Source organism: Apiospora kogelbergensis, assembly GCF_038363985.1.
Source record: "Apiospora kogelbergensis strain CBS 113332 chromosome Unknown utg000003l_segment0_segment0, whole genome shotgun sequence".
NCBI lineage: Eukaryota > Fungi > Ascomycota > Sordariomycetes > Amphisphaeriales > Apiosporaceae > Apiospora > Apiospora kogelbergensis.
The window spans coordinates 474840-499838 of NW_027117420.1; the positions used below are offsets into that span (position 1 = coordinate 474840).

The following is a 24999-nucleotide window of genomic DNA, read 5'->3' on the forward strand; positions in this document are numbered from 1 at the left end:
ACCCCGAGGGAAACCAATGGTATGGGAGAGCTTGGCCTAGCCTCTGGCCGTTGTGGTACCTCTTCCAAGCGTCCATTGTCCGCCGAGGAAGATAGCATATGCCAACACGACCAAAAAGAGCTCGCTCGGAGCCTCCCTATCAACCTTCTTTCGCGTGTCCGCTGTGGGTGGCATATAAGGATCGCTATGCCCCGCGCAGTCTATGCGCCAGCAGGGGATGGATGGAAATACCCCGTCTGAAGGAGCACATCTACCGGTGCCACTACCAAACGTCATGCGATCGCTGCCTCGAGACCTTCAAGCAGGATAAAGACCTCGTGGCCCATAGGAGGCAGGCCAAGCCATGCCAGCGAAAGGACAACTCATCGAGGGACCCAGTAATCCAGGGAATCGGCCAGGATACCATGAGCATGTTGAAAAGCCGAAAGAGAAGTTCGTGCAAGACGGCTGAAGAGAAGTGGTTCGAGATATGGGATATTTTATTTCCAGGAGTCGCTTCGCCTGGAACGCCATGTAAGTTGAGATGAACTGTGACATTTAGTGATTCAGACCTGCTAATACCACTCTAGACAATGATTCCACTAGTCTGAGACTGCGATCAGTCAACACTGCTTCAACGTTGGATTATGCGTCTGTCAGTGGGTGGTGGGATCCCATTGCAGATGACATAACTAGCAGATTATTTGCTAGTCTCGGGGACACGTTGCTCTCAATACATGGATCAAAAGGGAAAGGAGACCTGCTGCCTCTCATTAGAGGTCACATTAACCAAGCCTTCATGGGTTTCCTGGGAACCGGACGATGCCCCGTGATCCAAGACTCGGATACTAGCTTGGAGCCCGCCATGGTCCATGGAGCAGCTGAAATACCTGAGACGACACCTCGTGGATCCAGTAATTTACCAGTAGACTTTGCTAATCACGGTGATGAGAATCTTTGGATATCGAATACCCCCATTTCCCCTGAAAGCATGTCTTCGCCATGTTTTACCTACGTTACAGAGCCGGCTATGAGCAATCCTACAATGCCCATATTGCCGGCTTTTGGTGGTGGTCAACCCGCCTCCTGTTGGATTTCTCCTTTTCCATTGGATGGCTCCTTCTGGCCTTCAGGGGAGGAGGCTCTCACGCTGGAGACGCTGGATTTGGGGAGCGGGGCTATTCCACCAGAGGACATGTCTCCAATCCCTCCCGAGGTGTGTAACTTGGGTCGGCATCATGGAAGATGGAGCATATGAGTAATGAGTGAATCGAAGTGTATGGGAGTCAATGGAGTGTGCAGAAAAGCCAAAAGTTCTAACAATCCCCCCGTGTGACAACATTGAAGTCAATCATTCTAATTCCCTTGCCCATATGACTTCTAAGATAAGTTGCAGACCTAAAGTGTCGGCCACCACGTTAAATAATATATAGTGAGGATTTTCTGTGTATTAGAGCATGTGCTATTACGACTTCCGAGTTTAAGTGCCCCCCTATTGGTTACCTATACTAGCTCTAGCTATTAATCCAAAATGCACTTTCCTTACAGAAGTATGTCGAAATGCTATTGTCCATCATACCGAAGTCGATACAACCCTACAGCAACGCCTCGATTTCGGCCGTGATGTCGAGCAGCGGCCACTGGGAGCGGTCACCGGCCCGCGAACCGGGAACCTTGGAGTCACCAAAGTATTCAGTTACGGCGAAGACGCCGCCTTCAAGCGGGACGGTGGCCGTGGCATAACCACCATCATCCCACAGACGGTTCGGGACGGTCCCGCGTAACTCGGCCGACGCCCACGTGGCGTCGGCCGAGTAGAGCACGTGGGTTCCCGCGGCGTTGTCCGACACTAGGATGACCCGGCCGCCCCAGCGAGGAGGAATCGAGACGCCGTCCAGCAATGAGGCCATCCGAGCGGGGGCGCCGTCGGAGTTAGTGATGGGCACGTTCTCGGGCGCGCCCCACTCAGCCGCCATATTGAATCGGTAGAGGCGGCCGTCGGAGCTGTCGGCGACCAGAAGGGACCGGCCATCGGGCGACGGCACGAGGCCGCTGAATCCCCGGACGGTGTGATCGGCGGGCGTCTTGAGGTACCAGGCGGTGGCTTGGCCATCGGCGGTGACGCGTGCCAGCGAGCTGGGGAAGGTGCCCACGACGAAGCTGGTCCCGTGGGTGTCGTGGGCGACGTCCTGGTAGCCGCCGTAGGCGCCGGCTGTGAGCGCCGTGAGGTTGGCCTGCCACAGGAACTCGTCGGTGGCCAGGTTATACTTGACCAGGAAGTTGTCGCCCTTGATGTCCGCGCCAGAAGTGTCGAAAGCGCTTCCAGCGTCCACGACCATAGATAGACGGTCTAGAGGGTCTACTTTGACGCCACTGAGGTGCAATGTCGGGTCACTGGACAGGCTCGGCACGGTCACGGTCTTCTCGACTGCGTTCGTCTGGGGATTCCATACGGCTACGGTCGAGTTGTACACGGCACTGCCAGTGGATGTGAGTTTAAAATGTGCATTCCACAAGGCCTTGCCTATAGTCGAGACAGACTCACCTAAAGTAGACCAGACAACGTTTCGTGTCAAAGTCAGCATTTTCTGGATAAAGTTGATAAGATAAAATGCTTAGGTTGCCCGATACAGCAGGGCACGGCGTGCGCGACGAGTTGTTGGGGGTTGGGCAAGCCGTTCCTCCCAGTGCCAAAACGATTGGCCATAGTGATATGGACTTCATGGCGGGCAAGATGAGCTGATGGGGGAATTCAACACACTACCAAAGAGAGCAGTGTGGGATAGATGAAGCGACACTGCTCCTCTTAAGCGGCGGACGACAGGCATCTTAAATACATCTGGAGGGCACGCCGATAAGGAGGCAAACAGGAAAATAACAGACAAAGCGTTATAAATCAAAGGTGGATGGACGAAGTCTTACACGACTCGTGTGCCGGTGGGATAGCATGGGTGTTGATGGAACACCGGTAAAAAGGGTCACATTAGAACGGACCCCAACGCTCTCCTCCCACCGCTGGAACCCCTCAATCGTGCATGCGTCTGCATGTATTCTCACGATGAAGAGGATTAAGCCAATATGTATACAAATGCAAACGCACAGAAACTCTTCGTGAGTGATACGCGGACATGGCTACGTTCAACAGCCCGCGCCACGGAAGCAGCGAGATAACCGGGAGTACGAGGCCAAGAGGCTCCAAGCTTGTGTATTTGCTTAATCACCAGGTTTGGCGATAGCCAGTTTTATACCAAAACATACATTCTGTATACCCGTTCACCACGGCTGTACCATATCCCGACGCACGACCTTGCCCACCTCGGTGTCCCGCTTCCCCTCCACCACATCTCTTACTGTCTCGCCCCCAACTGAGGGATCCAGTGCCCCCATGGCCTTCAGCTTCTCTGCCCCTATGCCGCCGAGTCCTGTTGCTAGGAACCCCGGGCTTACCGCCCACACTCGCACGCCGTCCTCCTTCAAAATGCGCGCCCACTCGCGCATCACCATGTTGAGCCCCGTCTTGGCCGACCGGTAGCCTGTGATTGCCATGGTGCCGGGCGGGTTCTGCTTGGGCCAGCCCGCCGGCGGCGACGCGTTGATACGTTTCGCCACGGGCGTATCGAAGACCTCGGTCTCGGCCAGGGTGGACGTGCCCGACGTGACGAACAGGAGCCTCGGGCCCTTGTCCGACTTGAGGAGCAGTGGCGCCGCTAGCTGCGTGAGTACGTGCGTCCCGCTCACGTTGACGTCCCACATGGTATTGAAGGCTTCCCTGGTCGAGCGGGTACCGGCCGCGATGTCGGCGTCGAAGCCAGCGCCGCCATTGTTGATAAGCACGTCGAGGCGGCCGCCGTGCCTGGCCGAGATGGCGTCCACGGCCTGGCCGAGAGAGGCGTCCGACTCCAGATCGGCCTGCTGCACGCTCAGTGTCGAGGCGGACTGGGTCACCTCCCTTTGGAGGGTCGCGATGGCGTCCTCGCCCTTGGACACGGTGCGGCAGCCAATGATGATCTCATAGGCGCGCGGGGACTTGTAAAGGGCCTTGACCACCTCGTAGCCCAGTCCGGTGTTGCCTGCGAGATTTTCCACGAGTTAGAAAGTAAAGTTCCTCGTTCTTCACTCAGGATATTTGGAGGTTACTGCACCGCCAGTGATGAAAACGATCTCTCTGTCAGATGCCATGGTGGTGGTGTTATTATACGTTGTAGACACAATACGTTCGTTGGTGACTGTAGGAGGAGCACAAATTTCAAAATATTCGTCGAAAGTAACCAGTTCAGGAACAGTCACCCCAGGCCAATTGTTCAAGTTGGTATTTATGTGGCCGTTCGACCTTCAAGGTGAAAGCGAGTCAGTCGTATCTCCGCGTCCGCCTTGGCCCATCGCGTCTAATGTCAGCCTCTATCTCCTGGCGACTTACCGCCGGCGTTGTTAACTCCATGTACCCCCACCAGCAGTTTTGGTGGGCGAGTACAGTCATACAGTCTCTAGTCTGATTGGTAATGCACGTCTTGTTACACTGGTGGCGTACGTGGATTCAGCTTCCGTCGCATCCTAATCAATCAATGAGTCTCAATCGGACGCCCTCTCTAGTCTGGCCGCCTAAGCATTTGGAACGCCGGGCAGATCGCCCTGGACATCATAGGATGGAACATAAGTAATTCACCCGGCAGAGTATATGTAACAGGACATGTATCTAACCGATTCTTTATTCAGCTCTGAATTAAGGCAGGAACAACTCCCGCGATGTCTTTTATGCTGTTGTCTACTTTGAGGATGAGGTGGTGAATGAGGGAGTAGCTGGGAGTCACCGGTGATAACCTTCAGCCTTCAAAGCCTCAACTGCAAAATACACGAGATTTCCATCTCGTGCAACCTGGTAACACCAGCAGATCGACCAAACATAGATGCGGACCAGTGGACTCTCTTCCTGCCCACTACCAGCCCCTCCATCGCCTTCTCAGCCCTCTTCTCTACCATTTTCGACATTCCGCAGTTCCATGTGACAACACCGCTTGATGCCACAAGCATATGCGTCCTGAATCGTAGTAACGGATTCGTAGTGACCGACCACGAGGATCTTCATTTGTCGTGTGGTAGGCCGCTTTGACAACCAAAATCTTTTCCTTCTTCCCCAGCACTGCCTGCTGCTGGACGAAGACCGGAGCGGGCCTGGCTCCACCATCTTTTCGGGAAGACTGCTGTCTGTATTTTACCTCGTAATATTCGAGTGTTTACCCCCGTGAGATGGGACCCGCCAGGACCACTTGCAAGACGGTACAAGCAAATCATGAGCGAGAGCAAACAAACGCCAATGAACACCAAAGTGATATGCCATGACAACTAGAGACTTCGTCGGACCCTGTATCCTCGGCAGACGTTTCCATGTCCATAAAGCCATTTTGCTATGCACAACCCTTTACCGATGATACTCCGTGAACCCTCGTTTTTTCATGTAGCCGGTGACGCCATCATCATCATCATCAAGTCGTGATATCTTACGATCAAAGTCCCATGTCCTCATCTAGACCATGGACTCATAGGGATGAGGTTCGTAAGTCTGCGGCTCCTCGGTCTCTACCATCGGGGGTACAGCGAACTGGGGCACCCACCGACAGACTAGGCGTGGTACACCGGCACCCGAGGGTTGCACAACTTCCTCTTGCCAGTTGAGAGAATCCCACGCATCTATGATGGTGTGGCGTTGTGGCGAGGACAGTCGGCGTTGGATCTGTTCAGCACCCGGAATGTTACCTCCGCGTACGGCCTCGACGGCCCGCAGACGACGTGCCTCACGCTCGGCCACGACATCTGCTACTGCGTGGTACCGATCCTGAGCTGTGTTCCAGCCCGACACACCGTTGCTCTCAGAAGTGAGGACGTAGCGCAGCGTGTGGAAAGGCAGGTTGAGAAGTATGCGCGACAGTTGTGGGGAGCACTTAGCGGGCTCGCGTGGTGATGCACCGTCTTCTTCCGGGTAGGCTGTGGGCAAGTCGCCAAACTTGATACTGGAGAGTCGGGTAGGCTTGGCCTTGGTGGGTTGTCTAATCGAGGAGCCTCGGGCGATGGCAGGGGCGGACTTCTGGTAATGCGTGGGCTTGGGAACAGCCGGGAGTCGCGCAAAGGCAGATGGGTCCAAGACGCTCGTGTCCAGCTCGAAATTGGCGGGGAAGGCATTGATGAGGAAGTTGACCATGGCCGAGATGAGGAGCTCGCTCTCGCGACCGTAGTTGTAGTCAACATCGGGGACATCGGAGTCATCGTCCGAGTATCGCTGGTGGGTACTATCCAAAGCGAAGGCGAGCCCCTCCTCGACATTGTTCCAATTGATCATGTCGGCCGCGATCTGCAAGCCCCGAACGAGGACGTCTTGCATCTGCAGCAGGTTGCCAGCGGCAGCGTACGCCAAGGCGAAGTTGAATTGGTCGGCATGGCGCTGTGCTTGCTCCGAGGTAGAAATGCTTCCACCCATAGGAGGGGGAATAGGCAGCAAGGCGCCTAGATACAATCTCTGGACCGCCATGTACCAAGCGTCGGGGCGCAGCCACATATCCTCGGACTGGATGCTCAAGGTGTGGGAACCAGGGTCTTGTGCACGGAGAAGCATGATGTAGTTTTTAAGGCAGGGACTTCGGGCCAGGATAAGCTTGTGTCCCTTGATCTGGACATTTTCCTCTCGCCGATTGTTGAACACGAGTTCCAGAACGCAATCGGACAGCTCGGACGAGTCAAACTGGCTGCGGATATAAGCGACACTATCTGCCAGGTCCTCGGCCATCATACCCGGTCGGCCACTAAAATGGCCGGGCCCCATAAAGGGCTGAAAGTGACCATGACTCATCGCGTGGGGAAGGCCTGGTGGGTGGCTGGGGTGATGTCCGTGGTTACCGTAGCCATGGGCGTTGGGTGGGAGGAAGTGTTGTCCGTTATCAGCGCCGTTCTGGTCCCCCGAAGCCTGCGAGCCCTGAAAGCTGTGAGGCGTGGGTGGTCCGTACCGTCCCATGTTAGGGGGGTAACCATCGTACGGTCCGTGGGGCACAGGAGCCGGGGCCTGCACCTGACCGTAGCTATCCATCGTTGTCGCCAGGGGTCCCATCTCGTGGCGGAACGGAGCAGGATGACCGGGGAAGTTGGTGGCAGAGCTGTCAGTGTGCGCATGGCCATGTCCGTGGAAACCATTAATAGAAGGGAAACCTTGGCCATTCTCACCGCCATTAGCGCCGTTCAGGTGGTGTCCATTTCCATGCGGACCAGAAGGGGGAGGCATGAAGCTAGCGGAGTTAGGAGGAATGGGCGAGGGAGAGTGCGAGTCCGGGAAGCCCATGCCTCCAAACATGATGGCGCCGTTGGGGCCCGGAAGAGATCGCATCTGGTGTGCTGGGTGGAAGCCGGTGGGGTCGGAGCCGTGGTCTATGCCTAGACGGTGCTGGGCGTCATGAAAATGATGACCTTTAGGTTGAGCATGGGGCATGGAGTCTGTGACCGGACGGGTTGCCGATGGAGGCTGTGAATCGAAACCAGAAGTAGGCGAGGATAGTTCGCTCTGGTGGTATGCGGCTGTCAATGATAAAAATGGTAAGCAGATGTTCTCCAAACGCACGTGTATGGGTAGAGGTATGCAGGAAACAAAGAAGCAGGTACCTTGATGCTGCTGCGGGTGATGAGGTGCAGACCCATTACTCAGCGCGAGGGGCGTTCTCTCCGGATCGTTGGCAGCCACAGGAGCTACAGAAGCTTGAGCAACCAAAGACGAGGATCGCGTTCGGGCCGGGGTGTCGGGGGCATGAATGGCATTAGGAACATCGCCAAAGGTGATGTTACCAATGCCGCTGACCGGGCCGTTACTGTGCGAGGATGACTGGTTTCGTTTGTGCTGCTTTGCGTCACCGCGGCCGTTTTGGGTTGAGGTTTGGGTCTGGTGCTTGGCCCCGTTGATGACGCTATTGTTCCGGCCGCGACTGCCCTTCTTGTGGCCGTTGTTGTTCTCATGACCACGAGGGACTGCACCGTTAGTAGCACCGTTTGCCGTGGTAGAGGCGTTGTTGCGGTTAGTGTTGGAGTGGGCGGCGTGGGCGGTGGTTTCTACTCCTCCGGCCTTCTCCACACCAGCGCCGTTGGTGGCGGCCTCGTTTCCAGAAGCCGACATGTTCTTGCGGTGGGCCGCTTTCTGCAATGCCAAGGTCGGGTCGGGAGCGGCGGCATGGTGATCGATCAGAGCAGCCTCGAGAGAAGACGCGGGGTGTCCATTCGCGGAGTTGGCGGCAGGCGCACCGTTGGTTGAAGGTCGTCGCTGGTGGTGGCTGTGGTTGTTGGATGAGCCGCGATGCTGCTGCTGGGGCTTCTGCTGGTGCTGTCGGCTAGGCTGGCGATTCAGGTAATGCAAAGGAAGGGCGGGCACGACGGCAGGACGGGCGGCAGTCAAGAGTTGCTTCTTGTTGGGTGGTTGTGATTGCGACGGACCGGAATATGCTCCATTAACTCCGCCTGTTCCTACCACGACTGGGGTAGGATTGGCGCCATTCGCAGCCGTCGGGGCAACAGCAGCATGGTGATTATTGGACTGATGCTTCTGCTTGATGGCCTGACTACCCTTTTGGGGCGCCATGATGGGTTGGGGAGCGAGGCGGACGGTGGTTGCTTGGTTGTGGTCAGTCTCGGGTGGGTTTTGGTTAGGTGGTCAAGTTAAGATACTATTTTTCCTTAGGACGGGATCTTGGGATTTTGCGGCGGGCGGGCGTGGAATATTTCATCCACGCTTAATTGGATTGGGATTGGGATTGGATTGGATGTTTTCGGCTTTTTCCCTCCTCTCAGAGACAGGCTAGACAGGCCAGCCAGGGTGGAGGGGATGTTTCTTTGCTGAGGGGTGTGTCCCCAGAAAAAACTTCGGCCAGTCCTGTCAATCACCAGTGCCTTTCCGTTCCTCCACCAAAAAAAAGGCACTAGAAGCGCCCAGTAGCACCAAGAACCGCTGCCTAATAAGATGCTCAAAGGTGATAGCCAGCTCGAGTCTCGAGGGATCTTGAAACAATGGGAGGATATCTGAAGAAAAAGTCGATATGCAAGATGCAAATGGGTTAGAAATGAAGGCTCTCTCTCAGTGCATGAAGTCCGGGCTGGTCGGTCCTGTTTGGTTGGTCTAATTTTTCCCCCGTGGCTAGGAAGAGAGATAAAAGGTGGAAATCGAACGGTCGTGGTGTGCAAGGGAACAAGAAAGCGGGTGTTTTATTTTGAGCGCTGGCTTTTCTCCGAATGCAGCGCCGATGAGATCCGCCAGGTCGAGAAAATTCGGCTGATATGAGGTTTTGCTGGCTTGGAACGCACAATGGCGATGACCAAGTAGTTGTGGCAGGTAGATAGAACGATAAATTGTCCAAAAGTACGCCTGCGATGGCTGATTGGTTTGGACTTTCAGGGAAATCGATGTTGCTACCGCCGTTGCGAGTGAGGTTGCAGTTGCAGTCGTTGCTCACTCTTGCGCAGTGCAGACGAGCTGGGATGGGCCTTATGAGGTCAGCGGTTTGTTCGGCAACGATGCGCCTAAAGTTGGGGCAGTCTGCAAGCTGAATAAGCTGCAAACTGGAGCCTTGGAGCCCTGTGTTGCCCCTAAGCCGATTTGCCTTGGCGCTAATGCTGGGCCAAGATGGAACGAACTGCTCTACGTCTGCAGCTGCTGCATCTGCATCTGCACCCTCCTCCTAGTAGAGTGCTGTCCTGTACGAAGCAATAGCAATGCAGACAAACAAAGAGTCGGTAGTAGATGCAGGAAAGAGGAGGCAAAAGGCAGATAAGTAAAACCAATCGGCTCGGCAGAATTGCAGACAGTAAGACTGTTGAACGTTTTACCTTCGCAGCAGCGTGGAGCAGTCAACCGGCTGAGGTAGAAGCTCTGAAAGGATGCAAAGGGATGGAGGCGGCTGCATAGACCTGACGGGCCCTGACCACACCCATCACCATCTTGCATGTACCACACACGAGCACTCACCACGCAAACAGCCTGCAAAAAGGGTCTATGGTTTCTAGAATGCCCTCGCAAACCGAGGTCACGTTTGTTCCTGGACTCCCAAAGGTTTGCAGGAATCCACTCAACCACCTATAGACTTTTGCGCAAAGGGGGACGGTACTTTGATACAGCTCAGCTCTCTTTCCTCACACGGTCAGTCAGCGGAATTAATCAGCGGAATCGCATGCGATTGTTCTTTTGGCAAGGAGCTACATGCCCGGCACGTGCGTCGTAGGTATGCATGCACGAAGAAAGCAACTGAAAGCAATTGTGCTTTCTGGAATGAGTAAGCCTTCTACATCAGAGTCTCATTGTCTGCCTATATACCACTGTCGATAAATGGTGAATAGAAATGCGGAAGGGTTCCAGTATCTGGGTGCACCCCCACCGAGCCGATCTAGTGGTGTGCCACCTGGTTCTGGCCGGCCGGGCCTGCTGCATGTACCTCGCGGCATCTAATCGCGGTATGGAGTACAAGGGATGGCCAGGACGCATGCGTCATCGCCGGGATCTGCTAGGATGGTGGGCTATCTTCCTAAAGCGGCCTACCATGTCTCGGAAAGGTGACCGCTCCCATTGCGGTCTGTCATTCCTCTTCCTGTCCCATGTCTTTTGCCGCTCATCCATCTCGACAAGGCTGGACAGCATCGATGGGTTTCTTCTTTTGTTCCTTGACCAAGATGTGCCAAGACACTGGACTCTCTGTTCGGTATTATGTTTCCCTTGACGGAATTAAGGTTTCTGGACCGTGCATCGTATCCACCCAGGGTGTGTTCAACCCCACATATTCTCGTCGTTTACCTCAAAGTTTTTGGGACACTCCCTCAATAGATCTGGATCTGCCATGCAGCAGTCAAAGAGTCCAACAAGATGGGCTTTGATCTTAGAGAGGCTGTTTGCCTGCCTTGTCTACCTGCTCATTACTGGCTTCCACAGTGCATACTTGATGCATCACATACTGGTAATGTTTAGAAGATAGTAGTACCAAACCATAGTGCAGAGCTTACATCTGCGTATGCGTTCATAGCGCTGGGACAAACTGAGCAGCTGCTCAGCACCCCACGTCGCACTAAATCGCAGCTCAATCGCCACTTGCACGGGCCGCTCGATTTGGAGATAAAAATAGCTCCCACTCTCAACCAACGGCCGGCACCAGCAACAGCTAATTACTTATTGAAGCGCGATACGAGGCGCTCGAAGCTTCAGTTCCATCATCAATTTGTCACAGCCTCTGCTCCCTTGTAATCACCCAGCCACCGATTGCCTGTGCAATTAATGTCGGCTTCTCGTTTCGCCAAGCGCAGCTACCACCGGTATCTCGAGTCCTTCACCGTTTTCGGTTCCCTCGCCGGATCATCATGGCAAGGCCCCCAATTCTCAGGTTTTTGGGGCCAGGTTTTGTCCACATGTTCTCCTCAATTTGGCTACAGGCGCGATGCCTGGTTTACAGCTATACTCCATTACTGACTGGCCGCTGGCTTAGTATTTCTTGGATGTGGCGTGATACCGAGAACACACCTGAACGCGGTTGGGTACACTCAGCAACAAGGATATAGTCATTATTTTGCAGTGATTGTGTGTACCTGGCTTCTTTCGTATGGATCCGAATAGTTTAACCTCCACCACCAAAGTATCAGGCCTCCCTAGAGTGCGACAGGCGTAGCCAACTGATGGTCTGGTTCGGCTACCGCCGTAGCTGTCAAACTCCCGTACTAACTTCTCGACCTTCACACAGATGTCGACAGCCTATTTCAGTTGAGGCAACGTTTGCGAATTGGTCGCTGACTGATGGCATGATGGGAACGCGCAGGAAGGAAGAGACACGAATCACAGTCGACTGTCGCGCAAAGGCTATATCTTCTCGGGAGCCATCTCGGAGATAACTACTCTTCGCCGCGAGAATGCGTCTGAACGCCTCACGCTATTGAATCTCAGCCAGAAGGCGAGGTCAAAGATTCTTTCATACTCAGCTTGAATCTGAGCCTGACGGCTCCAATTCTACTCCTGCAACTAGATGTGCGGCAAGCGCTGCCCATCTTCTGCCTGTGGTCTCAACTTTGGTCCGCACGCTGCGGGTTACCACCATAGTTGAGAGATCTCTGAGCTGCTGCTGTTGGCAGGGTTTCCAGACTCCAATTGCCAAAGCCCCGAAAAGTCATTACCAGATCACGGAACAGCAAAGCGGCCCAAGAATTTCAACATGACTTCAAATTTGAACGTCCAGGGGTTACATATAAGCAATTCGCGACAACAACTCTCAATGGCCTAACACGAAGCGTCCTGGGCAGCAGCATAAGCATGGAAACTGCCTGTGGCCCTCGGGTAAACCACCTCGGTCTTCTTCGCCTTGCCACCAACACCACAATTGCTGCCCACCTGTGTGCCCCTCACGATCCGATCAATTTCGTCGTCGGCAGAATCATCTGGACAACCCCAGCCTCCCCCACCGGGTGTATGAATAACGCAACGGTCGCCTGTCTGCATATCGACCTGGCCGCGACTGCCGATGTTGATCCAACGCTCGCCCACGGAGCCATCTGCGGCGTCAATCGTCCGCTGGACCCAGTAGTTGGCGCCCGACGAGCCGTTATTGCCACCGAACATGCCGTACGGCTGGTGCACACGCCGCTCCGTGATGAGGCCGAACGTCAGCGGATGCCGGCACTCCCAGTCCCGCACGATTCCGTCTCCGCCGTGGAACTGGCCGCGTCCGCCACTTTCCTTACGGATCGAGAACTCACGCAGGATAACTGGGTACCGCTTCTCGATGATCTCAAGGTCAGTGGTCCGCGTGTTGGTCATATGGATTTGCACGGCCTGTTTTGTTTCAACAAGTTAGTTTTGGGGAAAACAACGAAATCCCTGGGGTGAAGAGTACCGAGGAGCAGTACTTACAGAAGCACCATGCCATGTCGGCCCAGCTCCCTCGCCGCCGCAGATGGTCTCTCCATACCCGAACCCGAACCCGGTCTGCTTGGAGTCGTCGGCAGAGTTACCGAAGAAACCGAAACAATTCATACAGCCCTGAGAGCCAGCCGCGGCCCGAAATGCTTTAAGCAGCAGGTCAACGAGGCGCTGGGAAGTCAATGTATTACCACAACACCTGTGTCGGACATATTAGCCAGACCTGCCCGAGGGAATAATGTGCTTCTATGATCCAATATAATAAGGGTGATAGACTTACACGGCAGGCCCCGCAGATGGGTTCAGGAAGCAGTTTCGAGGCAATATAACTTCAGTTGGGGCGAGGCAACCTTGATTGAGGGGAATTTCGGATCCAATCAGCAGGCGCAATGTGTAAATGAGGGCCGAGAAGGTGATGGCTGGTGGCGCATTCATGTTCGACAGCATCTCGCACGAGGTGCCCGTAAAGTCGAAGGTGCCGAACCCTGTCTTGTCGATCGTGATGGCAACCTGCATCATGCTTCCGTTGTCGAGGTAGTCCCGGGCTTTCAGGGCTCGCCCGGCGAAGCGCTTATGGGTTGCCTTGAGGTAGTTACGCACTGCAACCTCGGCGTTCTCCTGGATTTTTCGCATGTAAAAAGTGCACTGTACGTTTCCCGTATTCCTCGATGAGCGCGTTAATGAGAGAACAGCCCTTAGCATTGGCGGCGACCTGCGCCTTCAGGTCCGACAAGTTGTCGCCCAGCCGTCGAGAACCGCTGCAGTTAGGGTACTTCCCCGGCTCGAGCAAGATCTTCACAATGCCTTCCTCGTCGAAGTGGTTATCTCGGACCAGGAGGAACGATTTAATTGCAGCACCCTCCTGCCAAAGCATCGTTGAGTCCCTAATCAGCTTAGTATATGCCTTCAACTCGGATAAGGGTTGCTAAAGCTACGTACGGTGGCATAGAGTTTCCTCTGTATCCGCCAATGTCCAGATGGTGACCGCGAGAAGCAGTATAGAAACAGATGGTCTTCCCATCAGAATTGAAAACTGGGGTTATGACGGTAATATCTAGGAAGCACAGTTAGCACGGTGAGACCAAGAAAAGAATAGTGGCGTCGGAGTCAGTACCTGGCAAATGTGTCCCCCTGCTTCAGGGTGGTTGGAAACAAGAACATCACCAGGTCTAAGTTCTCCCATGTGTAGACTGTGCTGGTACTTGACGGCGTAACTCATACTGCCCAGGTGGACAGGCACATGGGGCGCATTGGCAACCAGCTCACCGTCTGGACTGAAGATGGCGCACGAGAAATCAAGTCTTTCCTTGATATTGAGAGACAGGCTAGTTTTCTGGAGGGTCCGGCCCATCTGCTCGGCGATACTCATAAACCTATGGCCGAAGATGCTTAGCTTGATTGGATCCACGACCAACTCCAGTTCGAGATGTTTTTGCTGTGCTTTGATTTCCATCAGGTAAATGACAACATGCGAGGTCAGAATTCGAGCCTGAGCATTTGGAACCAGGACGATGGTTTGGGTGCTGTCAATGATGACGGCTGGACCCAATATCATAGCACCTGGCTGGAGGTTGTCGAGACGGAGTACTTTGGTCTGTTGCATTCCGCCGCTGGCGAAGAATACATTTTCCTGGAGACTTCTGAGATATGAAAGCGCCAAAAGGTGATGAGGAAACTCACTGTCCGCTCCGCGGGCGCCTTCGTCTCTTCGAAGTGGCCGGTCTTCAGCTCAAGCACTAATTGCTCGTTATCCCGACTTACCTCGGTGCTCTTGCCCACACCACGTACACGTACATCGTCCACCAAAACCTGGCGATCATTGGGGAAGACGAATGAGAGTTCACGGAGATGCTCCTTCTCGAAAGATGATCTCCAGTCCCCGTCGACCGGGGCTAAAACCATGAAGTTCGTATCGGTCCCATGGTATCGGAGGTTGAGATAAACCTCGTGCGCCATGTCGTCCTGTAGGATGCCCTGGTTACAGAGGCCCTCTGTTACCTTTTGCTTTAGTGCCGCGATGCGGTCGTCAATCCTGAGCAATGCTGTCTCCGATAAGATTTCCGACGAGGGCTCCTGAGCCTCTTGTACGATCTCAGCCAAAGCCATGCCGTACGCAGACAGTATACTGGAGTATTTGTGAATGACGATACGTTGAATACCAAGTTTGCGAGCAATCTCGCAGGCGTGTTGGCCACCCGCTCCGCCGAATGTGGCGAGGTTATGCTGGGCAGTTTCGAAACCACGGGCTTCAGTGAGGGCGCGAATCGGACGACTCATGGACTCGTTTGCTACATCGATAAATCCATGTGCTACCTCGACAGTGGTCATGGACCGGCCAGTGTCGCGGTTGATCTGTCCTGTGAGCTCTTCGAACTTCTTCGCAACGATTTCTAAGTCCAAAGGAAGATCCTCGTTCGGACCGAAGATGGCGGGGAAGTACTTGGGTATCAGCCGCCCAAGGAACAGGTTGGCATCCGTGACTGTCAAGGGTCCTCCTTTCCTGTAAGAGGCGGGCCCCGGATGGGCACCCGCACTATCAGGCCCGACTTTGAAGAGCCCGTCGCGCCAGGATAGTATGGAACCGCCCCCGGCGGCGACCGTGTTAATGTCAAGTTGGGGAGACTGTATGGATACCCCAGCGGTCGTGGTCTCGAACACATGTTCGAAGGATCCGCCGAAACGGCTCACATCGGTGCTGGTCCCTCCCATGTCGAAACCGACGACAGGCGCCTTTCCATCATAGGATGTTCGAGCGTGACCGACGACACCACCTGCCAGACGGCCATAAGCCAATCGAGTCGGTATATATGTGGTCGATATGAGTACTACTTACCTGCTGGACCACTCAGAATTCCTTTCAATCCACTGAAGGTATTGTGGTTCACCAAGCCGCCGTCGCTCTGCATAAACTCGCAGGAAACACCGTCTAAATTACCATCTCGGAAGCCTCGGGCGAAACCGGAGATGTAGCGGGCAATCTCAGGTGTCAAGTAAGCATCTGCTGAGGCGGAGGAGCCCCGCGAGATCATCTTTATCATGTTCGCGCCTACCGAGGACGAGGTAGACACGTGATTGAAACCGAGCTCCTTGGCAAGCTCAGCCACGCGCAACTCGTGCTTCGGGTAGACGTACGAATGGGCAAGGCATATTGCCAGCGTGTCAATTCCCTTGTCTTTGATGGCTTGCAGCTTGGATCGCACCTCTTCCTCATTGAGGGGTCTGATAACGCGGAGCATGTCACCCGTGGAGCCTTTGACCAGTTCCCCAGGGACTTCAATCAACGGCGGTCGGCTGCCTTTGCCCGCGTCTTCGTCGTACTCTTCCATGGTAAGTCGCTCTGATATCTCGACGACCTCGTCGTAGAGCAGCTCTGGCTTGACGATGCCGAGGTCGAACAATCTCGGTCTGGACTGATAGCCGATCTCCAAAAGATCTCGAAAGCCCTCGTTGACGATAAAAGCATGTCTTGTTCCCTTTCTCTCAAGTAATGCTGGTAAGGCTGTGTCAGCAATGGTGGTTGAGTTTAGGTACATAACTCGTAACACTCACCGTTTGTAGCGACCGTCGTGCCCATGCGAATTGAGTGGATCAGCTCCTTAGGAATAGGAGAATGCCTTGGGATTTCGGACCCGGTAACCATTTCCAGGACTCGCCGAATACCTTCGGTCGGAGCATCGCTGTAATTAGAGGGATCAACTGACAATAGTTTGACGACGACGTCGTCCCTCCCAGGGACCGAAGCCCATACATCGGTGAAAGTGCCTCCACGGTCTATGCAGTGCTTAGCTGTGCGACTTTACTGTGGGAAACCATTTGAGACAGCTTACCAATTGCGAACTTGACACTCTTGGGAGGCACTGATGGAAGTACCAGCTTATTGACTGTCATTGTGTCACCTGAAAGACGATACCGGTTCAGAATTGTGAGGTATTACCTAGGAACTCAGGCCGCTGATACCCTTGAGAATTGCGATTAATATAGGAGCGTTAACACTTCTGTAAGACAGAGATCGACATCGGAGCCGTCTGTAGCTTGCGTGTCTTTCTGACCGGATCCGCTTCCATAGAAGCAATTCACTCGACTTGCCACTCCAGTCCCTTTGGGCTACCGACAGAAAGATCTGCGACGAAACTCAGCTCATAGTACTTAGTACGTCCGGCACCCATGTGGACCATTCCTTCATTCCCAGGCGCCGAGCCAATGGACTACCCCCCCAAAGTTGATCATACGGTACAGCGAGCTGCATCTCTTACCCCTTACCCCTTATAGTTAGACCGTGATACCCCATGCTCGTCATGCACGTCGATTCGAATTGCCTTTCGGATTCGGCATACCGTACTCAGTAAACACTGACCAATTAAAATGGTATAAGCGTTACCCCGCGGTTTCTTTCCTGTATGCTTTATCTCCAACCCGGAAGACGTCCAACGGGCGGGCACACGGAGGCGAATGCCAGCCTTCTCCTCCACTCCCATCATCGGGTAAGTCGTACCACAATAATCCACGATGCTACTCTTGCCTGATGTAACGCAGCTCCAGATGCGGAGTAAAAACTGCTCATAGTCCGGATCAATACGCTCAAGTTGGGGCGTCATAGCTGACGCCTCGTGTATGACCATGATATGCATGTCATCACTGCTTGGGAATGCATGGGTGTGTAAGCCCGAGAATAAATGAATCGGTCCTTCTTCTAGAGCAGAACTCTCAATCATGACGAAAACAGGCCAATCTATCGTTGCTTATGTTGGTATCCATATTGATACCAGTCCCTAATACCCTTAAGGTAGACGAGCAGGTAGTCGGTTTTTGCGCACAACATGGCGACTCGGGCGTCACACGAAGAAGTTAAGATGGGCGACACCATCCATCCCGTCCCTTCAGCCAACCAAGGGGAGACATTAAAGACAGTCGACGACCGCGCCTTGGACGAAGCGGCACGTTACATCGCTACCCACGACGAGTTCGGGCCCATGACTCCAGAAAAGGAGAAAGAAATTGTGCGGAAGATCGATTTATGCGTTGTGCCCCTGGTAAAGTACAACTAATGGCCATGCCTTCTTCTGTCTTTATGCTAATTGCACCTTCTTGGTGTAGTTACTACTCATCGCCACCCTCGGAGCCGTTGACAAAGTTCAGATCGGGACAGCATCGCTCTACGGTTTCCAGACGGACAACAACTTCATTGGACAAGAATATAGCTGGCTTGGGAGTATCTTACCTGTTGGTGTAAGTACAGCACCTATTCATTTGCAGGCACGTCATTAACACCTAGCCACCAGACTCTCATCGGATTGGTTCCGGCTTCGTATCTTGTACAAAGAGCACCTCCAGCAAAGCTTCTCTGCAGTGCTTCCGTCTGCTGGTCCATATTAACTATATGCTATGCTCCATGTCGATCTTGGAAAGGCTTCATGGCGCTGCGATTCTTCCTCGGTTTCTTCGAAGCCGCCATCACGCCCACCCTGACGATGATTATTGCCTCGTTTTACAAAAAGGAGGAACAGCCGCCTAGAAACGCCCGTGAGCAGTCCAGGCCCGCACGCCTGATGTTGCTAACCTTTTTTATCTGTCTTGTAGTTGTTTTTGCCTACTTCTCTTCCATATTGAATGGGTTTTTTGCCTTCGTTGTTGGCAAGATACCCAACGGGGCACCTCTCTTCAAGTGGCAGTATCTCTACATCATCACAGGTTCCATCAACATATTGGTTTCCGTCGTCATGTTCTTCTTCTTACCCGATAACCCCATGAATGCCAAGTTCTACACGCCGGAGCAGAAGTTCCACGCCGTCCAGCGCCTCGCCGCCAATCGGACCGGCATTGCCAACAGAGTATGGAAGTGGGACCAAGCCATCGAGGCGGTCCTAGATATTCGTATATGGCTGATTGTCCTGTTCAATATCATTATCAACATACCTAATGGGGGCCTCCAAGCCTTTGGCTCCATAATCATCAACGATCTCGGCTTTGGCCCCCTGGAGTCCAGCTTGTTGACCATGCCGTTCGGCATAGTCGCTACAGGCGGTGCATGGGCTTTCAGCTATATCGCCGCACGCTGGAAGAGCCGGCGTACTCTTGTGGCGTCGATTGCTTTAATCTTGCCCGTATTGGGTACCGCAGTTGTGTATGGTTTGCCGAAGGACAACATCCCTGGTCAGATGGTTGGACTGTACTTTATGTACTTCTACTGGCGTAAGTAGACTTTGCCATTCTCCTTCCACGGCATAAGTTCTAACCGTCAAAGCACCGTACATCGTTGGCCTATCTCTTCCCCAAGCAAACACGAGTGGACACACGAAGAAGTCGGTTGCGTACAGGCAAGTCTCTTGCTCACTGCACTGTTTATCTACTTGGCTTGCTTACCTTGGATGATCCGACTGGTATCTGACTGTAAATAGCCTGGTGACAATCGGCTATGCTGCAGGCAATCTGATCGGACCGCAGACATTTCGGTCAGACCAAGCTCCCAAGTACACCACGGGCGTCGTGACCATGTTGGTGGCCTACTGTGCATGTATGTTAATCTTGGGTGCATACTGGGCTATTGCGACGTGGGAGAATAAGCGCCGCGATAGCAAATGGGGAAAACAAGAAGGAATCCACGAAGGGACCACAGATGGGTTTGTCGATACCACAGACAAGAAACAGCACAACTTTCGGTACACCACTTAGAAGACTACAAGGGGTGTGGTTGCTTCACGGGAGAAGGCACATGCAGGCTAGATGGACCCAGGAATACCCGATTTAGAAGACAAACTCGAAAGGTGATGGTGATTCCCCGTCCCCAACCCCACCAGGCTTCCTCCTTGTTAACTTGACGACACTTGTCTCCCTCAGGCATTCACCTGTACCTCACCTACCTTGCTGCAGTACAAGCCACCTAATAACTAAAGCTTATAATGCCCAGCAACATCAGTATTTCCAATCAGACGTTCCCGCCAGGAAGTTAGGTCATCTGGCTGAGCGGTAAAAGTAGTCGCCAGGAAACTAGCGGATCGAATCTCCGTGAGAATTTCCGGGAAGCATGGATTTCGAGTTCGCCTTGAGCCGCCTTCTTCTTTTGCTATTTTTATAATTGGTAGTTACTACAGTGGGATATTCTTTTGTCTTCTTCAATATAATAATAGATCTGCATAACTACGCAAGGCTGATGGCATTGTATCTGCCTTCCAATACAGACCAGCCTTTCCAAGTTTGGGATGGGTGTAGGTTTCTCGCGTTCCAAACATCTTCGATCAACCGCCGGGCCTTATTGACATTGCCTAACTGCCGGCTCTCCTGTAGAGCAGCCAGTTTCTCCAGCAGAAACGTCCGGTTCTCTTCATCCTCAGTCCGGATGCCCATCACTGCTACAATGAATAGAGGCCATAACAGTGTGTTGGTGCGAACCGATATATGCTGGATAAGCCCCAAGATCTCATTCGTGATCTTCACCATATGCGTCTCCTGGGGTCCGGCTTCGTCAAGGCGTCCATAGAGATACATTAAGGCCGCCTGCCGTTTCACTTCGAATATAGCGTGGGTTTCGGTTATTGCAGAGGATGTCGGTGCTGGAGGCTGGTCAATTAATATATTACTCAGTTGGCAAAGTTGTTGCTCCGCCTCATTTCGCCGTCGAGTGAGATCATTAGAGGTACTGCAGCCATCCGTTTCTCGCAAGGAGCAAAGAATACTGATCTCAGAGATCAGAATTATCAGCTTTTTTGTGCACCCCGTCAAGGACAAGATGTCGGACTCATGGGTGAAATAACAAAGTTCTGCCATGTCCTGATCTTGGATCAGGCGCGATCCGGCGGTGGCAGCAAACACGTCGTGAGTGGCAAAGTAGGCAAAAGCAAAACGGTGTATGCGTTGCTGCTCCGCACTGAGTGATTCGTGACTATTGAGACTTGCACGCAGAAAATTACGAGCAAAGTCAGCATGGATGGTCCAGGAGCGCGAGCAGTTTTGAGAGATCTGTTGCTACCAGTCAGCTACGTTACAGATTTTCCTTCCCGCGACAGAACCATGTCTTACCTCGAAGAAGCATAGCATCAAGGTCGAAGCAATGATCTGTTCATTTATGATGATTTCTTTGCATGTGGTATGGCTGGAAGCATGCGCCAGACCAGCAACTTGTGCACAAAGTAGACGCAGGGCTCTGGCGCGGTGCAGCCACATGGCCTCTTTGTATTTGACCAGCCCGATGCTGTGAAGCTGGTTGGCAGCCACTGCTAATACACAGTATCGCAAGGGTCCCTCTTTGGAGGCTGCGGCGATTCTCAAGACTACATCACGGTACGGGTTCAGTTTAGGATTCTGAACGCATTGCGGTGCAATGCAACTGTCGAAGTAGTTCCAGAGGTAATGCTCATCTGAGCTAAGTTCCAATGGTGAGAGACAGCGCGTGAACCCGGTTAAGCATATATGGTGGTTTTGCTCTTCTTCGTGTGGCCCATCTTCGACTACGATGCGCGTACTGGTTGACGGGGACAAGCTCAATGGCATCGGAAATGCGGGACATAGCTTCGGTGAGACGCTATACCTTGCAGGCGCCGATGGGGGCACATTGAGATCTTGGGGCATTCGATCGACGCAGAAATCGTCGCGCCGTGTATTCAGGAACATCCAGGCATGTCTTTCGGAAACCGGTATGGTAGGCTTTGACTTGAGTGTCGGCGGGACCCATCGCAGCTTCAGCTCATAAATACAAGTGAAGCCAAGTCGCCGGCAGTGACTACATGTTGGGTGGTTTTCGGGACACTTCACCCGGCGCTCTGATGATGACTCGAGTTAGTCAGGTTGGCAAGCTCTTGCGTGAACATCTTATGTTGCTGTTGGTGAATGAGGAATCGGATTAGGTACCCCGACATCTCCGACACCCACTCCGGCTCCGAAACTCCACGCTATCGGCTCGGCGACCCATCATAAGCCGGTCGGCAGAAAAAGACAAAGAGCGGCTGGGGGTTAGATAGCGCGAGAAGAAAGACTCCGAAAGAGGTTGATGAAGTCGCCTAAATGAAAAGCACATGTTAGTCCTGGCTTAAGCGGCCTCCCCGCTTCCTACTCCGGTGCATATCGCAAAACAACCGCGGCTGCATTGGGACAATATTGACCCCGGGGTGGAGTTCCATCCGACATCGGATTCGGAGAAGATGCCGACATCCATCCAAGCGGAGACTGATAAACAACCCCAAATTGGTGCCCAATCAGCCAACACTCATCTCATAAGCCGAACCTTTCACCCAAAGGGAAACCTTGCGTCGGAGTGATATTTGCGACATGATGGAGAAAGAAGCCCCTATTCTTGTCATAGGCGCCGGCACGTTCGGCCTGTCGACTGCCTACCATTTCGCCAAAGCCGGCTTCTCCGACATCACAGTGCTCGAGAAGTCGGCTGCCGTGCCGCCGGTGGAATCGGCTGGCAACGACCTGAACAAGATCATTCGAGCCGAGTACGAGGATCCCTTCTACGCCGAGCTTGCGTTACAAGCCATTCAGGCATGGAAGACGCCGCTGTTTGCTCCCTACTACCACGAGACCGGCTACCTGCTCGCAAACTCGACAAAAGCTCCCGAAAAAGCCAAGAGGACACTACTCAAGTCTTTAGGGTCCATTCAGCAACATCCGGCTTTCAAAGGCAAGATCTCGCCGATCGAGAAGCGGGGGGACATCTCAGAGATTGCTCCAGTATTCGATGGGCCGATGGAGTGGAAGGGTTACTTCAACAGGTTCGCGGGGTATGCTCACTCTGCTGATGCGCTCACCGCCGTTTACTCGGCATGCTGTGCATTGGGTGTGAAGTTCTGCGTAGGAGATGCAGTGAAGTACTTGACATACGGTCCAACCAAGGACCGCTGTACCGGAGCCGTTACCATTTCCGGCAAAACGCACACGGCTGCCGTGACAGTACTCACCCTTGGGGCCGCGCTCGCGACTGTGCTCCCCGAAGTGGGGAGACAAGTGGCGGCGAACGCCTGGGCCGTCGCGCATGTCCAACTGACGCCCGACGAGGCCCAGAAGCTACGCGGCATCCCCGTAACATACGCGCGCGACCTCGGGTTCTTTTTCGAGCCGGATTTGCGCACCAACTTGCTAAAACTATGCCCATCAGGGGCCGGGTATACCAACTTCTCCGGCGGCCCCAACGGCACGTTGTCGGTGCCGCCCAGCTTCAGCGGCTTCGTCACGCCGGCCGACGAGGAGAAGATACGCAAGCTGTTGAGGGAAACTCTGCCTGGGCTGGCTGAGCGCCCGCTCATCAACAAACACCTCTGCTGGTGTGCCGACACAGCCGATTCCGAGTACATTATTGATTTTGTACCCGGAAAGAGCAACCTCATCGTGGCGAGCGGCGACTCGGGGCACGCGTTCAAGATGCTGCCTATTGCAGGCCAGTGGATCGTGGAGTTGGCTAAAGCAGGTAAGCAGGAGAAGAGCAGGTGGAGGTGGAAGCAAGGTCAGGACGCAGCTGGAGATGTTAGTTGGAGGATCGGGCGTCCTGTTGATCTGAGAGATGTACCGTTATCGGTCAAATCCAAGTTGTAATGTGTTAAGGGGTACTTGGAACTTCAAGAGTAAATAAATGGTTAGATTTGTCATTCAGGAAACGGATGAGAGAAATATCGGTTTGCTCGAGTCGGAAGGTACAATCTCTATTAATGGGAGCTTCAGTTGCGTCTATCTTGGAAGGACCAAGCCTGGCCAAAGTTTGCTACAGTAGCAAGCTCTCCTCGAGCGCGGATATAGATTTAATCCCTAAGATACTTACCATTTAAGGGAGATTTAATAAGAATATAAAACGCTACTTTATATATTTTATATAAGAAGGCATTGTACTAGTTTCTTAGAGGGAAATATCTATAGTATACATTCCTATAAATAGGGGTACCCCTTTTTCTTTAATCTTCTCCACTTATGCTTTACTTTACCTATATACTTCAGTTGCTATATTTAGCACGACTCCACACTAGGCACCTACAGTGACAATGAAATTGAGTGGCAATCTTGATCAGTCTTCAAGGCAATTGTTGGATTTGACGCGCATTAAGCTAATGGCTTGTTGTGCAGTAGATATTGAACAGTCTGCTTCGTCGGTAACCTGGTTCTGACATGTCCATTACAAGACGGTTAATCTTGAACAGGAAACCACTCTGTTTGTCGAGTTCCTTCGCGATACAGTTTACCAATCCTTCTCTTGCAGACGGTACGTTCCTAGCAATCCACATCAAGGTATAAATGAAGCCGATTATCGCCACATGTAGGCTGTTGGACTGGACTAGACTAACACAATTCAACTGAAAAACAATGCTAGATTAATATAATCTAGTTAGCTTTGTGCCTCCTCGGTATGGGCTTTACTGGGTGGTTTGGGCCCCCTGAGTGTGCTTGAGTGATGTTCATCCTAACACTTCTTGAACTTCACCCCTTACATTCAACATACCCCACGGTTTCCACGGCGACTCTACAGAATGTATAGCTCTCATCTATGCGGCGATGCTCCAGTGTATGGAGCATCGCATACCAGAATTCTCACTTCTCTTTTGGGTTCTGATTTATAGCCAGTCTGTATCCATCATACAGCATACGAACAAGTGGTAATCGATCATGTGTTTTGTTTCTGGCAGCATTGGCAATCAGTGCCGTGCCAGGGGTCTTTGAGTTGCACAACTCTGGAACTGCTCTGTCACACGTTTACCTACACTTCCCTTAAAATTATCTGTTCATGTCTGCTAAATCCTATGAATCACGAGTTCACCATGACAGTTACACTTTGGGTGAATTGTCGACAAAAAATGTCAAGTGATTTGGTGGCATATTGCTTTCGGGCTTTGGCTTGGGAGGCTGGTCTTTGAAGTATGCATCAACATCGAAAATCACATACTTGATACTTTCTTTTCTCTATGGGATGCAAGACTACTAGGTGGGCTGCCTTTTGCCTGAGTATATCTGCTCGACTGTTGTGTATGCATTGAAGCAGGTATACATGGATACTTTCAATCACATGATACGGAGCTGTAATGAACTTGGACAATAAATATGAGGCCTGGTGTGTTCATAGCAGCTGTGACTTGACCACTTACAACCCGGGTGCGGCCGCCAAAGTCACCAATGTTTGATAGCACATAATGATGCAGGAA

General features: G+C 52.9%; 7 protein-coding genes across 7 annotated transcripts; 2 read left to right on the forward strand and 5 right to left on the reverse strand.

Annotated features, from left to right (window-relative positions):
• Positions 1 to 1574: 1574 nt before the first annotated feature.
• PG998_004830 (uncharacterized protein) lies at positions 1575 to 2564 on the reverse strand (the record flags this gene model as incomplete). The annotated part of the gene is made up of 1 exon (XM_066871648.1): positions 1575 to 2564. The coding sequence occupies one exon, from the start codon at positions 2562 to 2564 to the stop codon at positions 1575 to 1577; it is 990 nt and encodes a 329-aa protein (XP_066731745.1).
• A 688-nt stretch (positions 2565 to 3252) lies between these two features.
• On the reverse strand, positions 3253 to 4158 carry PG998_004831 (Short-chain dehydrogenase/reductase 2b; the record flags this gene model as incomplete). The annotated part of the gene is made up of 2 exons (XM_066871649.1): positions 3253 to 4049; positions 4122 to 4158. The coding sequence occupies 2 exons, from the start codon at positions 4156 to 4158 to the stop codon at positions 3253 to 3255; spliced, it is 834 nt and encodes a 277-aa protein (XP_066731746.1).
• A 1342-nt stretch (positions 4159 to 5500) lies between these two features.
• Positions 5501 to 8581, reverse strand: PG998_004832 (uncharacterized protein; the record flags this gene model as incomplete). The annotated part of the gene is made up of 1 exon (XM_066871650.1): positions 5501 to 8581. One exon carries the CDS (start codon positions 8579 to 8581, stop codon positions 5501 to 5503), a length of 3081 nt encoding a protein of 1026 aa, XP_066731747.1.
• Positions 8582 to 12244: 3663 nt separating this feature from the next.
• PG998_004833 (uncharacterized protein) lies at positions 12245 to 16771 on the reverse strand (the record flags this gene model as incomplete). Its single annotated transcript, XM_066871651.1, has 10 exons — positions 12245 to 12796; positions 12875 to 13082; positions 13164 to 13528; positions 13596 to 13767; positions 13823 to 13896; positions 13998 to 14513; positions 14564 to 15654; positions 15717 to 16373; positions 16433 to 16654; positions 16711 to 16771. The coding sequence occupies 10 exons, from the start codon at positions 16769 to 16771 to the stop codon at positions 12245 to 12247; spliced, it is 3918 nt and encodes a 1305-aa protein (XP_066731748.1).
• Positions 16772 to 17700: 929 nt separating this feature from the next.
• On the forward strand, positions 17701 to 19552 carry PG998_004834 (allantoate permease; the record flags this gene model as incomplete). The annotated part of the gene is made up of 5 exons (XM_066871652.1): positions 17701 to 17913; positions 17978 to 18109; positions 18163 to 19072; positions 19125 to 19182; positions 19279 to 19552. 5 exons carry the CDS (start codon positions 17701 to 17703, stop codon positions 19550 to 19552), a joined length of 1587 nt encoding a protein of 528 aa, XP_066731749.1.
• Positions 19553 to 20017: 465 nt separating this feature from the next.
• PG998_004835 (MFS general substrate transporter) lies at positions 20018 to 21383 on the reverse strand (the record flags this gene model as incomplete). The annotated part of the gene is made up of 3 exons (XM_066871653.1): positions 20018 to 20836; positions 20897 to 21203; positions 21340 to 21383. 3 exons carry the CDS (start codon positions 21381 to 21383, stop codon positions 20018 to 20020), a joined length of 1170 nt encoding a protein of 389 aa, XP_066731750.1.
• A 761-nt stretch (positions 21384 to 22144) lies between these two features.
• On the forward strand, positions 22145 to 23407 carry PG998_004836 (sarcosine oxidase; the record flags this gene model as incomplete). Its single annotated transcript, XM_066871654.1, has 1 exon — positions 22145 to 23407. The coding sequence occupies one exon, from the start codon at positions 22145 to 22147 to the stop codon at positions 23405 to 23407; it is 1263 nt and encodes a 420-aa protein (XP_066731751.1).
• Positions 23408 to 24999: the final 1592 nt, after the last annotated feature.